Source organism: Styela clava, chromosome 8 (genome assembly GCF_964204865.1).
Source record: "Styela clava chromosome 8, kaStyClav1.hap1.2, whole genome shotgun sequence".
NCBI classification, from domain to species: domain Eukaryota; kingdom Metazoa; phylum Chordata; class Ascidiacea; order Stolidobranchia; family Styelidae; genus Styela; species Styela clava.
The window spans coordinates 14,540,888-14,557,906 of NC_135257.1; the positions used below are offsets into that span (position 1 = coordinate 14,540,888).

Genomic DNA, 17,019 nt, shown 5'->3' on the forward strand with positions numbered 1-17,019 from the left:
AAGGTAAAAAAAATTATATAATAAAAAACTACATACGCATGAGAAGACGCAGGTGATGATTCTCTCCTTTTTAAACCAGGTCCAGAAAAACTACCATCATTTGAAAATGGATGAAGATAACCTGTGTAAAAACATATCATGCATTATAGCCCAGCCAATATCATAGATACTTTATTTCATTGCAGAAAAAATTTTAAAATATCAATGTTAGTTTGGACCTATATTTAATAACATAAAAACAAATTTACTGCCCTATTTGACAACTTGATTATTTTGATTTCAATTAGTCAACTCACTGTATTCCAATAGTAAAATCATTATTATTTTATAACATTGTACCATAGAAGGGGCTTCATTTCTAGTAGACTTTCAATAGTGCTAATAAAACAATATATTTGATAAATCATATGCAAAAAAATGTTTTTTTAAAGAGCTAAGCACTTTGGGCATATTGTGTACTTGAAAATATATTCCCATTCTCCAAAAATATAAAATTATTTGAAAGCCTTAGAAAGATTAAAACCTATTAAATGATGAGGTATAAATCGATTGTTATCAAAATCCTGAACATTAAAAATTGACAGAAAATTCCATGAAGAAAAAACTTGTTTTCAGGCAAAACTTTGTAGTGTAAAAAATGTAATGAAAAAATCCATTACATTCAATCAAAAACAAAGAATTGAGTGTATTTTTAATCTTAAAGTCAGTGATGATAGCACTTCATAATTAACAGCCCTCTTTATTCAAAAATTTTTTCACCTTCCTCCGTAATAACGTAAAACTACATCAATAAAATAGTATCTATCGGCTATCTGTAAAATTTAATTATCTTACCACTAGCTGCTGGAGGGTCAAGAGGTTCCTCCTCCAAATTAGGAGGGAGTTCCTGGGTTTCGAGATTTACTATCTTCAGTCGAGGAGCTTTATTATCTGAAAAAATGGAATAGGAAATTAGGCAAAATTATTAGTACTGAAATTTAGAAACATTTCATCTGTAATATGGAAATCCCAGTTTTTTCACCAGTAAAGAAACAACAATACTGCAATTGAAACATGGGCAGGGGCATGTCAACTCTTCTGCTGCCCGGGGCGAGGTTCTGATAATGATGGCCCTTTTACTTAACTGCAAAAATAATATGGGGGCTAAACAAATTATGGATGTTATATGTGAGAATAAGTAAATTAAAGGTTGAGTAAGAGTGAAATGTTTAAATTATTTTTGTTTAAATCATCAAACAGAGTAACGAACTCACCCCTATAATTTGCTGCCTGAAGTGGCTGCCCCTACTGTGCCCTATAGACACATTCCTAAACATGGGCATGGTGGGCAGTGGCTCAGTAGGTAGTATTTGACCAACTATGATGACATTGTGGGCTACACACCTTGGGTTCAAATGTCATTACTTACTATTGTACTACCTCACCAATGGCAGCATAATTGAGTAAACAAAAAGATTCAACTATCTGACTATAGTACAGTAGTAGCTCCTTATCTATCAGTGCCTGCTTGTACAGATGATTATTAAATAAGCAAAAATAGGCTATGTCACGTAAAGAATTATCTCACCTTTATTAGTGTCGTTTCTTATCAAAGCAAACCAATCATTGAGTACAGACAAAGGTATTCGAAAAGATTCTGTTAATTACAAAATGGATGTTTGAATTACATTTGATGCAATAGTTGTATATCAAAGTATCAGTCTGTCAGTGTATATCTACTGATCCAAGTTACTGCAGTACTGGTAGGTAGGTACTGCTGTACTGGTACATCTGTATACCGCAGTATGTTTTTTTTGGGCTGTTGGGTGGGGGGGGGGCTGGGGGTCAATTTTCAATTTGAAAAAAGTCCTACATTAGTCAAGTATGGTAGTCATGCAACTGCAAACTGATGGGCAATTATTTATTGTTTTATCAGCATGGACGGAATACTGGAATATCAATCAGTTATCATATTTCTGTATTTAGACTAAATAGATTTTTTTTCATTTATGGATTCATCCTCTAATTATTATTTTTAAAGGTTTATAGATCCAAGGATGGGTAAATTTTGCTAAGTTAACACGAGAATTCGCTGAGCATCATAGTTACCGTACCGGTACCGTACAGAATTCCGAATTCAAATCTCTACCGCAAATTCATGCTACCGGTACCGGTATGACTTTATGGACGGTCATGCTTACAAGTAGAGAGAGAGAGAAAGTCAACACTATTAATAAACATAGTAACCTTCAATAACGGAAATTTTTGTAACTTAGTCTATCTATAAACACCGCAAACCCACTCAATCCACCGCAAACCCACTCAATCTATCATAGCGGTGACATACCAGCATACGGTATTAAAACACTAGCGTAGAATACGGGTATGCAAACTACCGCACACAGGAAATCGCGAATGGTAGACTATCTGCAACATTCTGTGTAGTATGTGTCCCAAAAACCAATCCTAGCTAGTTATGCCAATTTATATCCATAAATAAACAAGGCAAATGCACTTAGGCAGGGCTGCGTAACCTTTGACCCCTATTCAAGTTTCGAATATTCACGGAGTCGTAAAAATATTTGGCAAGTTGCGGACTGTTATGGATTTGGATCCAGGTAGTGAATTTTTCAGGTTGAAATCCTTCTTTGTAAGTTATTTCAATTTAATAGATTTATTTTTGTTTCGACTAGATATTTTTTGTCTCAGATAAACTAGTACATAATACAATCCTTTCGATGATTTCAATAATTTCAAAGACGTTTATTTACTCGTTGAAGAATTCGACACGCAGATGTTAACGACGAATGAAACCATCTCATATCTGGATCTTCACTCGCTGATAATCCCTCCTAATTAGGCATCTGTATACGCCAGCAGTCGCGTGCGCGTGCTTTCATGTTAGAGCCACGAGGCCATTCTATCAATGCCTAGTTCAAAATGTTTTTTAAATATATTACCCCCCAAAAGTATAGCTAAAAATGATGATATTTCTGAATTATCTCGTACATTTCAATTCATCGACCAATTACAGAACTTAATGTTTGACAGTTCGTCATATTGTAGCCTATCTGTTGCATTTTACCAATTTGGGAGGACAATTGCGCGATGGAGCCGGCAGTTGAGCCAATAGCTATTACCTTTACTGTTATCCAAATTGCGACAACATATATTTTTTTCTCTCAGAGCCCCAATGAATACTCTCACGAGTCACATGGTTCTCGCGCTGTTTGCCCACTGTTGTCTGAGACAACGCTTCAAAATTTTTCAACAGCTATATATGTACTAAATTAAGCGTGTCATAATTTAGCGAGGTATGTTTTTTTAACAATTGTAAATGTATAAGAATAGTAATTGTCGTCAATACACTCACCTCCGGATATGAAAGCTGTTGAATAGCGATCCTTGTCTTTATCTAGTTTCATCTTTCCTAGGTTTTGATCAAAATTTGGGGAAGATGATACAGACTTCAAACTCGGTTTCAGTGGAGGACCGATAAATGCTGTGACATCGGTAACGGCCCTGGGCCTCACAACCGTGTCTTGGCCATCTCCGTGGAAGCCGTGTGGAGCATACGACGATAGCGTATTTTCTCTTTCACCATCTGTATCTCCGGGTGTAGGACTGTTCCCGATATAACTAGTTGGTCTTCTGTTTTTCTGATTATTTTGGCTTGAACCACTATATACCACAGACGAAGGACGGTCATCCCCATTATCACCTCGATTATCTGGACGGGATCCTCTCAGTTTAACGGTGTCATTATTATCCTTCTTTTTGCGCTGCTGCGCCCCGAATTTGAGCATGCCCAAGTCTCAATATTTTCTAAACTCCGTATTGTAGTTAGGAAAGTAGCTTTTTAATATATACAGAAACATAACATACCCTGTAAGTAAAATGTTTTAACAGCTATAATAATTTTAGGTCTACTAGGAGCCTGATTGCATTTCAGTCTTTTCTTGTGAGATTACACAGTAATGCATATGTACATATATGTCTATATATTGCAAATACCACAATCGTTCTTCATTAGAATATTCTCTAAATCAATCTGTGATTCTGAATTCATCAAGGCAATAATTCCGGTAAAGTTTGAAGAGTCATTTTGTAATTGGTAGTAATATTTACCAATAATGCAAAGATTCTAAAAGGGCATACTAATTGGTAGGCTCACTCCACACAACTTATGTATATACCTGACTCTGCTTACTGCGTACCACTACACCAATGAAGGCAGTGATACGGCCATGAGTCACAGCATCGCAATATCTCGTTATTTTACGGTTTTCACATGTTTTAGCATCTCAACTATTTTCATTATAATCTGGGGTGAAAGCCGTTGTGGCATGACAATGATTCCCTGCGCATAACCTTTTTCAACAACACGAGTGCAACATATGTATTTGGGTTAAAAAAAATCTATGAATCTGTTGCTGTACATACTAAGTATGGAAAAACTATTCCTGATAAAAAGAGTATAATACATCTGATAGAAAAAGAAAAAAAAATCTTAATATATTTACACAGATTTTTAAATCTTCACTAATGTATGAAACACTGAACTAATCGATAAATCACAATTATTGCTTTGCAGACGCAGTCAACGTCACCAGATATGGGAAAACACCGGATAAAAGACACAATAAAAAAACAATGGCAAGAAGTTGAGGCGATAAGGAAAAATAGTAGAAAAATAATAAAGTCATATTCAGCAGCAAGAATCTTTACAATGATTAGCACAAGTTAACAATTGGGAGCATAATCTAGTGTGACAAACACAATTCTTAGCAAATGTAGTCATTTAGGGGTATCTATTTTTTTGCGTATATTTTCCAATGGTATATATCACAACATATATCCCAAAATTTATAAACAAACTAATAAGTGGAATTGTTGAACAAAGCTTAAAACCAACTTTTAGCACTACAAATCATTCAAGTAACATTCCACGGTCGTTTTTCCGCGAAATCTTAATATCGATTCGACCTCATAATGGCACTGACATCGTATACCATCGAGTGATCTTTTTAATTTTATGTACAAGTAAATATTATTAGAGATTTTAAACCCCTGTATTGAAGTAACATTATACCTGAAAATTAATATGTGATATTGGACAAATGAAAATGGACTGTTAGTCTGGCACTAAAGAAATCTTTTACGCCGCATCCTTTACCTGCACCGTATACCTTGTGTTATGAAAGAAATAGTAACGAACAATAAATAATATTTTCTTTTCATATTAAGTATTGCGTTCATCCATTTATATTTTATGGGATTTACAAATAACTGAATATTTGTTACCAGGCTATAGTTGGGTGCCTACAGGTAGCCTATATACATGAGTATGTCTCTAAACTGGAAATGGAAAATTAGAAATAAGACTCGCCACAGCAGAAATAGATATATATTTCAAATTGTACGGGTACTGTTGGAATATATATCTCCCTGTGTTGGTGGCATAAGATAAGGAAACTGTGAAATATAAATTAGTACTAGCGGTAACAAGGCATGATATACCCTTGCCAGCATGGTAATAAACGGTCCAGGGTGTTGAAACTAACAAACTATAACCAAACTATAACAGAATGTTCCACACTAATAAAAATAAATGATTTTATGAGGTCATGCTACACGAAGCTAATAACTCTAACTGAATGACCTCCGTTATACCATACTCCACCTCTATATTGTGCAACTTCCGCGTGTTTAAATTATCTGACTAAGTTTTGTGAATACATCTATATTATTACACTAAGTAATTTGTCCCTGAATTAAGTTAAATCTCACAGTATGTCATGGCTAATTTCATACCGGAGAGACACAGTCTACTGCTCTATCCAGTATAATAGTAAGTACATTGTATACAATATGTAACGCCATTGCAAAACTATCTATTGATCAATTACGCAGCAATTTTGTCGGCGGAAGCCGGTGACGCAAAACCATGTTTGAAACTCGCATGCGACTATATCTATAGCTGGAATGGAATCCTGCGGCTCAGGAGATTGGAGATGAAATTGTTTTATTTACTCATTTAAAATGGCAGTTAACTTCTCGTGATATCAACTGTATATAAAACGAAAAATATTTTGCGCCAATGCTTGTTACTCTAGTTTAGAATATGTTAGTGTGAAAACTATAAAGCCTACATCAACTTTTCAACTTCTTCGTTGTCATAATGACGGAAAAGCGTTCATATCAAAACGAATCGGGGTTGAAAACGATTGAATGATAATCTTAATTTTGGCGCGTTTAACTTCACAGGGGAATCATCACGACGCATTAGTACACTTTTATAATTGGCTTTAGCAAGACAGCTAGAATTCAATGTAATATGAGCAACATTCAACCGAGACTTATAGTCAGAACGGAAGCTGGACAGTTCAACGCACTGACGCTCTGTCACCATTGATTTGCTATGACATGACTCAGATTGCAGTCTGGAGATTTTATTCAGCACAGTATGCGTTTACGTGGTTTAATTGCATTAGATAATTTTCATATATATATATAACAATTATGTTCCTTAGCGGTATGGCCGGCTTACCTCTGTCGTTGAATAAATCAGTGAATTTGAATATCTGCCATGTGACAACATGCTAGAAATACCCATATAGAAATTATGAAATAATCATTTTGGGGAAAGGTAATAAGTATATATATGCGTGCCTGAGAACAAATGTACTTGGATTAAAGCCGCGTGTTCATCGCAGCGTATGCTGAATATTATTCCGGAAGTACGGATTCAAATTTGATGACATCACACTAGGTAACCTCAAGTGATGTCATTGCATTCTCATGAATTTGTGTAATATCTTGGAATATTCCGAGAAGAGATACCCCCAACAGCGTGGATTAGACAATGAAAGCAGTTATTCACATGACCAACCACCATAGCCCAACCACCACAATATTTTGTTAATTTTTACCGTTCATTGATGTATTTATTCTTCACTGCTGTTGACTATATTAGGATATATCAAACAAACAAGTTTGGAAATGAGCCCTTAGAAACTGTTGTTTGGCTTGGTTAAGTATAAGCCTCGAAGGTAACATCTCAGTGCTTCAAAACAAATTTGTGAACTACAGAAGATGTTCTTTGGGAGATTCCAGTTTGTAACCATCGTAACGTATGTACTCGTGTTTTATCACTCCAAGTCCAATGCCTTCAATCGGCAGCCGATTTTATCAATTTGCTACTACATCAAAACTGTTTAAACTAGCTATGAACAATGATGATGGAGTACAGCTGTAGGATGTCATTAGAAAAATCATTGTTACAATTTTCGCCGGCTAACTAACCCTGAATATTAGTAAACTACAAATGAACTCGATCTATACAGGATGAAATCCTATCATTAGGAAGTCTATCCATTTCACAATGTGCATGAAATTTGAATGTTACGCTCTTGTGTGATTGTTTGTTTTCTTTGGAGCACCAACACTTCAGAAATACATACGTAAAGTATTTTCGTAAAGTAAATGAATGAAATAATAGTGGAACACATGGACTCGATTAATACTAATGGCATTGCAACTCTTATTCGAAGATCTGAGTAGTATAATACACGCACATCGGCTTCAATTTTGAATTTCGATAGGAATCGAATAGATAACTCGGCGACAATGTTCGAACTACATACAATGGAGAACAAGAATATCACATTATTTGTCCTATGATATGTTTAAATCATTTCTCACTCGAATATAAAAATATCTGTGCTCTCATTTTAACTTCTATTAACTGAAAACAATGCCTCAACTTCAATACACTTACAATGTCCTATTTACAAATCTTATACAACTTCTCTTAAAAAATAAAATACAAACTCTCGCATGTAACTGAATCACCTAAATGTAATTCAAATGCATCTGACCAAGCGTTCTCTTTTTTCACTCGGTTATGCGGCGTGAATATCGTTCTCCATAAAGTGTGGTATTGCGGAGTAGCTCGCTCTCTGACGCATAAACGGAAATTGCTTTATCCTAATAGCTGTGATGAAAAGAAACCAGCCATTACGTTAACACGGTATAGGCAATGAGTGCATGTATGTGCCAGCATCCTCGCGAAAGTGCGCGTCTCCATTAACATTGCAGACCGGTGTGATAATTTGTTTGAGACTCGCCGCGCGATGGCGCTCGATACTGTATATTGTGGATATTGAACATGTCCGCAGTGGATGTAGATAAAAAATAACAATAATTTTGGCTTCGCCGAGATTGAATGTCTTTTTAGGAAACTGTCAAACGTTTTTAAACCTACTTCGTGTCTTGCTCGCTAGTCGATTTTATTTATATAAATGTACAAATAAGAACAAAGTTCAATAACTTTTTTTTAAAAATTTTGATATTAAATAAGAAATCAATATTGGCACTGAAAAAGGAAAAACACAAACGTTGAACAAATGAAAAATTTCTGGTATTTAAAATTTAATAACTGTGTGTGCATATCAAGTGCATATGAGTAATTGGTATTGTTTAGCATCGTTTATTGCGTTTGTATTTGATTATTACTGCAATACTGTTTTATCTTATAAAACCTGATAAAAAAAATGTACAATAAACATCTGCGAGATGAAAACCATTCTTTAATCGGAAAATAGACAACAAGACTGTTTTTTTTTGTTACTTTTTTCTTTAAGCATTTTATTAAACTGTGTGTAACAGAGATGTTTTACTGAACAAAATATTTTTATTAGGCTTTCATTTACATAGCTCCTTGTAAATCAGTCGGATTTCATAGCTTTTACTATACATGCTGTAAATAAAGTACATTTTGGTTGTACTAATTTAGCTGTTATAGATATCTATTTCAGTACTTAGGTGACAGCGAGCTTTTGGCGAACGACGGGTCAATTTGGAATTGTCATAAAAATTAAAGTTTTGCTTGCCATAAACTTTCCCTTCGCATTGATTGGAAAGCGAGGGATATTTATTTTTCGTCAACCAGAAAAAAGAAGCAACAATAAAAAGATATACATACAACAATACAATAACGCAAAGTTTTTCGGTATAGACTAGGAGGAGCGATACGACCATACGGTCATCAGAGTCAACTCCCGTCATATTCACTGGGACACATAAAGTTAAACAACCAAGATCTCCATATGTTTACAAACTAAGGTGTGACGACCCTTATTTCTATCTTTTAAATGCCATTATTTGATCATACTGTTGGATTTTGTATACCAACGTTCGGGGCACTGATGGCGCTGTAACACTGTCAATCTTTTTTTGTTGTTATCCAGTTAAGATAGCTCTTACCAGTTGTAACAATGCAGCCGTGATTGATAGTCAGTCAAATCTGACCCATCCGTAAATCTATCAGTCGAAACCATAACTCTGATTTCGCACACGACCCTAAGATATCTCAAACTAGCATAACACCAAAATTGGCCAGTTCCAGTCGCCATTTGTAATAATTCCGAGCTGAAGCCTAACATATACTTTGTATCGATGGATATGGTTACCAAAATCGTGTTGATTGGAATATAACAATAACGTTATCAGACATCACTACAAATAATTTTGATAACTTTCTCTCTCGGAATTTCGAATCGAGTCGATTAGAATCAACGCCAATTCCAATTGATCCGAAGCAATTTCAGAAAAAAAAAAACGGCTCGATTTTATTAAACAAATAATAACCAGAGAGCTACGCACAAATATATGGACACGTTAGACCAGAGCGAATCAGTCCTTACCGGTACCTTTGACGCTACCGGTACCCTCAAAAAAGTTCTGAATTTCCAGTAGCAAGAATTTTGCAGAATCAAAACGTACAGCCAGTCATGACACTGACTAAAATCCGTGTTCCCATTGATAAAAAATAATACAGCAAAATTTTAGACGAAATATCAAATTTCATAGAATTCACGCAAAATTTTGAAATAAATAAAAGTAATAGCCTTCTAGCGAAAAAATTAATCTTTAACCACTGAAAATTTCAAAGCAATTGGTCCAGTATTCGAAGAGAAAAGCGACTTTTTAAAAACGTGTCAAAGAACAACAACAACAACAACATAATATTGAAACGATCGTTATGGCCACTAAACGTGTCCAATAATACAAATACCACGGAGCGATTGCACGACACAGTGACGTTGTCTCAACATCGACCACATCCGTATTTCGTTCATTGTTCTTGAGTTTACAGCATATTTCCCTAAGTCTTAACGATCATGGCGTTGTTATTTTTACATATGGGTCACAGTTTTAAAGTAACCAATGGTTTCACCTAATTTTGTACGACTGCTTGAAGAAGTTACAAATTTTTGGCAACCATGATTTCGAGACGTCGCACCAAAACTGGGTTGATTTTTTTAATTTCCACGACATTATCGTTGAACTATTGCCTATTGGTATAATAAATACTTTAAATTTATACTTGAAAAAAAGACCGATGGAATCATACATGTGAACACTGCGGACAACAAAATTGCTGACATTCAGATTCTCGAGACGCTTAATTAAAACAATAAGTATTATTTTATCGCACTGACGGTTGTTGGAGCGCGTCAATTAGCAGGGGTTCATCAATTAGAGCCAGTTGCTTATTTGATCATTTGAATGTTGACGCAGTTTCGTTGTATTCGTAAAATAGTATAGTGGTCACATTGCTAGCACTTAGGCCTAGGGTTAGGTAATTTGTTGCCAATATTCACGAACATATGCTTTGCGGAAATGTGCTACAATTGTATGGAATGTAAGACTTATCTCATGTTATTCAGTGCAGTATGTCGGAAGTGCGTCATTGAGAAATAATACTTCATGTTCGAAAGTTCTCGGCCTCAGGGCTTTAGTGATTTATAAACAGTAACGTTCAACTGTTTGCGGGTACTTAACCAAGAGAATACGATTAGACTTTTACAATAGCAATATTCAGCGGCGTATGATATCTTGTTCTGCTGCCAAGTGTCAGGAATTTAGACATTAGTGTCACGTTCGCAGTCATAATATATTGATCTGTGGTTACGTTTATACAATGTAATATCGTTGTCTGTAATAGTCTGATCAAACGTATGCGGCTCTCGCGCCGAGTTTATAAAACGCAATATGCCCTTGCGCCTGGTTGACATAAGGCTGATCAAAACGCTGGTGGTTAAAATAGATCTGCTGTTGTAAATTGTTTTAGACAGAGTTTAGCGTATATTGCGCCAATAGCTGCTAATTGCTGAGAAATGACGTTCGTATGCGACTTTAGTTCGAATTTATCTGTTGTGCTTCGCGGAAGTTGTTTTTTCTTTGCATTCATTGCAATATGCCAGTTCGAAGTCACGTCATGTTTTTAATATTAATTGGTCGCGATCAAAATGAAACGACAGCACTAAAGAAGTTATTTATAAATGGGAACATATGCAGCAAACAGTCGAATAACAGTTATGGGTGTGTTGTTGTTGTTTTCACCAATATATAATAACATCTAATTCTACTTGGTGAAACTCGAGTAATTTAAAGTACAGGAACGCGTGTTTATAATTGTAAAATTTAACATTTGATATAATATTAGACAGAGAGTCCAAACAGTTTCAGGGTAATTAGTTATTCCATGTCCTTTATTAGTCGATAAAGTAAAATAATTTTCGTGTAGAAAATATCGTGATGGACTTCGTTTTATATTAGAGTTGCTCGTTGTTAATTGTTCACGACAATTTTTTGGTCTAGTGATTAGATGTGATAAACTATTTTCTGTTCATTATAGATTTTTTTTCCTATGTTTTAGGTACTTTTAAATAAATCAGAATGGACGAAGTGGAAATAAAGAATAAATTACATGAAGAAATCAAAGAAACATTTAGGACGTTTCCTAGTCGTATTTTAGGAATTGAAGCAGAACAATATTTCAACAGAAATTTCAGTTATTTTTTTGTGACTACCACGTCGTTGTTTATTTTTTCGATTTTACTTTTGGCTTTTATAGGTAAGTTAATATGCATTTTTATTATTCTTGGAAGCCATTCATCTATTTTCAGAGGGACAGATTCAAGCGCACTGTTTTAACCATAATGCACAACCTTGCTAAAATGTTGTTTCCCTTTTCGATATTCTATAGCAAGCTTTGAAACAACTGTTTGAGAATAAAAAATGCATTATCTAATTCAATGGACATACTTTACATCAGGCCTGCGCAACTTAAATGAACGAAATGCGGCCCGCGGGTCTTGCAATGTACAGGCTTGCTTGGCAGTATTGTTTTGTTGATATTCGATCCATTATTTTCATATATATACAGGTATGTGTTACCCGTGCTGCTTCCCAGAGAAAAACAGAAAAAAATCAGGACATATGAACGAGGTTAGTCGGTTTTATGTTGATCACTCTTCGCTCTAATTACATGCTTTTACCTTGGTTTAACGTCGAACATTTGTATTGGAAGCTGATTCAGTCGATTGGGCCAAGCAATAAATATTGCTATTTTGCAGTCACGCGAAAAAGTGATGAAATATTATGACTTACATAGTCTTTCCTATAGCAGGGGTGAGCAACCCTTGTTACAGGAGGGCCAGATACAAATAACGTGGTGAAACAGCGAGCCGCATTTTTTTAACGGATTTCTAGTAGTTCAGGTACAAAAAATATTCAAATCTTTCCACAACGACGTCAAACGAATTCAGTGTGTAATTTGCACCTGGCTTTTTTTCCCGACAACATTTTTTTAGAATTGATTTAATGGAAGTGTCAGCAATTCGAAGTCCATTTTTCAAATGTTCGTCCGCCGAAACCAATCGATAAGGATATTTCATGATGTCCATTTTAGAAAAAAATTGTTCACGCAAATATCTTGAGCCAAAAAGTGCCATATTTGAAGCCATGACTTTTTTCAAAGGCAGAAAGTTGTCTTGGTTGATTGATATGTTTCCGGTACAAATCGCCAAGATTCATTTCCAAATACTCTGCTGTAAAATCTGTCTTATTCTAAACTGGACAAAATCGACTAATATGCTGGAAGCAAAACTCATTTAGCTGCTGTATCTCTTAATAGTATAATTCTTCAAACTGCTTTCTAATTGCCTAACCTTCAATTGCCCGTTCTCCCCAATTTATTAGCGTCAGCTATGCACTTTTTTCAAATTGCTCACTGCTCACCAAGTGACAGCTTTGTGAATCGTGTTGTTCGCTTCGCTGTTAGGACATTGTGACGTCACAGGCCCAGATAATAAATTGGACTCAGGTATAACCTTTGCAGCGCAGGGGGATTGGAATTGCTCGCGGGAACCAAATTAAAACTAAATCAAAAACTCGTTTTGCGGGTCGCACACCATTCAAAATTGGCATTTCTCCGCGGGCTGCGCAATACGTGTTTTAAACCCTACTCGAGGTTTTGCCTGTTTTCCCGATTTCCCATTATTCTGTGTGTTTGTTTTATGTGTTCATTATTTGTTATGTGTATGTTTTTTTGGGGAAATCAAAATAAAGATTATTATATTATTATTTATTTCCGTGTAGGCGCATTCGCAGGTTGCACAGGTTGCCTTATTGGATAGGATTTACATATTTATCCCGTGGGAGAAAAAAGCCGATAGAACAGCTTAATCATATGACGAACCACGGCCTCTCCTCCAGTTTGTTAGCCAGGTATCCGTTTACAGATGCATGAACTTGATGGCGGAAGAAGCCGCAACCGACCAGAGGTTACGTGAACCACATCACGGCGGCGAGGAGTCCAGCATTTCTCTCGCACGAGATTCGAATCTGCGAAACCAAGCAAGGTAATCAGAGGTTCGATGGCGAGCGTATTCCTATTTCCTAACGCTTAGCACGATGCGCCACACCTGAGTTATATGAATTTTAGAGAATGGTGAATTCGTTCACTTTGTTATTAGTTATATTGGTGGGATTCGGCCGGTTCGCACAGGTTCTATAGAACCGTCTCACTGAATTTTATGATATCAGCGAACCAGTTAGTATTACTGAGAAAAAACATGACTTTCTGTAACAGAACCAGCGGCAAAATATGACTTTTGTGATGGAACCGGCTAACAAAAAATTTGAATCTCACCACTGGTTATAATCCGTCTTTTGTGCGGTTTGTCCCAAGAAAGGTCGCGAACACAACGTGTAAAATCACTTTAGCAACGTTAGCGACAATGGTCAAGTTCTGAACTACATGTGTATATCAATCAGGTGGTGATCACTGATACATATAGCGTTTTTTGTTCCAACTGTTCGTAATTTTCAACCTCGTGAAGCATTGTTATGTTTTTTAAGACGTTTGGTGGCGATAGCGAACTGGAGCCTACTGAAAACGGACGAAGAAGATGATAAAGAACAACTGTAGTTGATTGGTAGCACAATGTTACTCTGAGATTCTGAGTTTCGGATATGCTAACGAAGAACTAAAAGGCCCTCCATGTGGTTATTTCTGCGATATATTTGGGAACGAATACTCGCGTAGAATTAGATTTGTTTATATGACGAATTATATTATATATTTATAGTGATAATTGTTTACTATTTTTTCCAAGCTCAAAAGCACGAATTTAATATATTTTAAATATGCCTACGTTATCCGTATTGGAGTTGTCAATAGACATTTCATTTAAAGCCGGCTGAGTACCTTTAAGTCAAAGACAACCATGTTGAACAATAAATATTGCTCCAAGCTTAAAGAAGTGATTTAGAAAACAAAAACAATGATAATAAATTATTTCGATACTTAATCTCTGACGACCTACATTAAGTCTACTGTAAAAAAAACAAAAATCAAAAACATTGAGGATTGATCATTTCAATAAGTGTCTAGTCATCTCTGAACTGATTCATCTGTTTCTGATCGTATTATTTTTCAAGAGAACACCACGTCAGCATTTTCAATAGGCCATTGGAAAGCATATTAATTCAATTCGTTTATTACTCCAGACCGCTGTGGTCCATATAAAAACAACACAACAAATAAACATAAGCAAAACGAAAATAACACAATAAATACATAAAATAACTGGTATGACAATCAGATTCACAGTAGTAAGTCTCAAAAAAGAGTTATAATATAGCAATTTAAGAGGGCAAAAGTGAGGTATAGAATCTAAGGTAGCCCGTAACAAACAGTATCGACGGGGATTGTGTGACTTGTTACTAGATTTTAGTTGAACCTAGTTTAGCCTATACATCAGCCTAAAATCTTTAAAGCAGTGTTACATACAATCTTACTCCCGAGCCTATGGTTGAGTAAAACGTTCGCCAACAGATTTACAACAGCATTGCCCACACTCCACGTACATTCAAACAAGAAATGTACATTGTTGTATAAATATAATGTATACAATTTTGGTATCCGATTGCAAATTTCTAGAATCCGTAACCGCAGAAACTGGAACCAAGACCAGGAAAATGAGTATCAAAATAACACACAAAATGATACATTCTTAATATAACACATATATGAATATTTGGGCCAACTTATTAAATCTGCAGTATTTTATGTTACAACCACTATTACTATCCATTACGGCATAAGTTATGCGTTTGATGGATATGGAATACTGTATATAGGCCTATAGGTAAATTAAAATTTAAAATACATCTTATTTTATTTTATTGGGTTTCTTAATATTGTTATAATGTGTGAACTGACATATTAAAAGAAAAGTCACTGATCATTACAATCTTCCGGGATAAATTGTCGTATACAATATGCCATATTATCGAATTAGTGGTTTAAATCCAGGGCTACCCTACTCTTAGCTCACAAAGTATTTTCACCAAGCGCGATTATAACTTTATGGATGGCCGTAAATAGTATTGAATTATTCATAAACTAAAACTGTTGACGTGCCTTTTGGGACTTTCTTGTGCCATTTGAGAAGATCGATATATTTTCGTATCGTAAGTTCGCGGTGTGCTTCTCGCCAGCCACTCTAAAATATTCATGAAGACACTACAGACGGACGGATGTTCGATCCAATTTATTTTTCATTTTAACGTGATAGGCCGCAGACTGGTGCGATTAAAAGAAATTTAGTTAAGAAAACTTAAGGATCAGAGCGCAGTGATCTTCAATGTAATACTTGTAGGCTATATAAGACTTTTTGAGTCAGGGCAGCGTTTGTGGTTATTAAAAAATAATCGAAAACCATCGACAGAAGTTATGAAGCGTAAATGGAATCATCGACCAGCATATAAACTTTATTTCTTGTGTTAGAATCGAAGTTATTTAGTATGTAACATAAACAGTAAAACAAAAGCGGTTTAGGAATCATGGGGATCGGTGGTTGGGGTGTTAATTATGCGTTATGAACGCAGTTGTCAACTTTGAGGGAGCTGACTCTGATGACCGCATGGTCGTATCGCTTCCTCCAGTCTATATAAAAAAAAAAACGTTGTGGGAATTATGTATGAAGGGTTGCTGAAATCATCATGATTGCAATGATTGATAGGTAGTATATATAATATTCTGTAATTTTCACCGCTCTGGAAATACACACAGTTCAAGGAAAATACATGAATCGAATGAAGAAAACTATTCCAAAATGAAAAGATTACAAAAAATAGTTATCGAGTAACGACACCCGTGAAGCCACTGGCTGTTACGACTTCCTCAATGTTCTAAGGCAGGGGTGGGCAACTTCTCTAGTCGGCGGGCCAGATGTGGGAAAATTAAGTCCTCGGCGGGCCGGATTATTACAAAAAATACTTCGGTATCCAATCTTTGTTAAATGCTCGACAGTCTCTGTCAATTTTACGTTTCTTGGGATATTTAATGGTTAATAAAACCTAATATTAATATAAAATCTAATTCCTAAAATCTATTTATATTGAGAATATAAATATAACTGATAACAGTAGTGGGGAATGTTTACAACGCTCTCTGCTTTGACCTTATATTGTTTGTTTACCAAGTGCGCTAAGGCAATGGACCTTTCTCCGAGCATCGACTTCCTTGTTTACTTCGTGACATTCGCCAATCAGCAAGATGCAAAAAGTGACGTAACAATGCTCCCTTTTCGCATCTGCTCAGACAGATTTTCAGGCGTGGTCGTAAACATTACCTCGTTTTCATGTTTTTGAACTCTATTCGTTAGTTTTCAGTTGTGTTTC

The 17,019-nt window shown here is 35.6% G+C and overlaps 1 protein-coding gene and 1 long non-coding RNA gene across 6 annotated transcripts in view; one reads left to right on the forward strand and one right to left on the reverse strand.

The window, feature by feature from the left end:
- LOC120345501 (focal adhesion kinase 1-like) overlaps positions 1–3,871 on the reverse strand; it is a 105,164-nt gene extending 101,293 nt beyond the window's left edge. For 2 of the 4 annotated variants that reach the window (XM_078114942.1, XM_078114940.1), the window contains exons 1-4: positions 3,353–3,871; positions 1,568–1,636; positions 835–930; positions 37–121 (exon numbers count right to left, since the gene is read on the reverse strand). In XM_078114942.1, the coding sequence (XP_077971068.1) occupies positions 37–121; positions 835–930; positions 1,568–1,636; positions 3,353–3,785 (683 nt within the window). In that variant the 5' untranslated portion in view covers positions 3,786–3,871. The remainder of the gene's footprint in view (positions 1–36; positions 122–834; positions 931–1,567; positions 1,637–3,352) is intronic. The other 2 variants (XM_078114941.1, XM_078114943.1) reach the window with 2 other exon arrangements.
- Positions 3,872–10,569: 6,698 nt separating this feature from the next.
- Positions 10,570–14,485, forward strand: LOC144425827 (uncharacterized). Of its 2 annotated transcripts, XR_013477686.1 has the most exons (4): positions 10,570–10,687; positions 11,705–11,902; positions 12,215–12,276; positions 14,191–14,485. It is a non-coding gene; the product is annotated as an uncharacterized LOC144425827 (long non-coding RNA). The 2 variants fall into 2 exon arrangements; XR_013477685.1 differs by lacking the exon at positions 10,570–10,687 and having other exon boundaries at positions 11,679–11,902.
- The last annotated feature ends 2,534 nt before the right edge of the window (positions 14,486–17,019 follow it).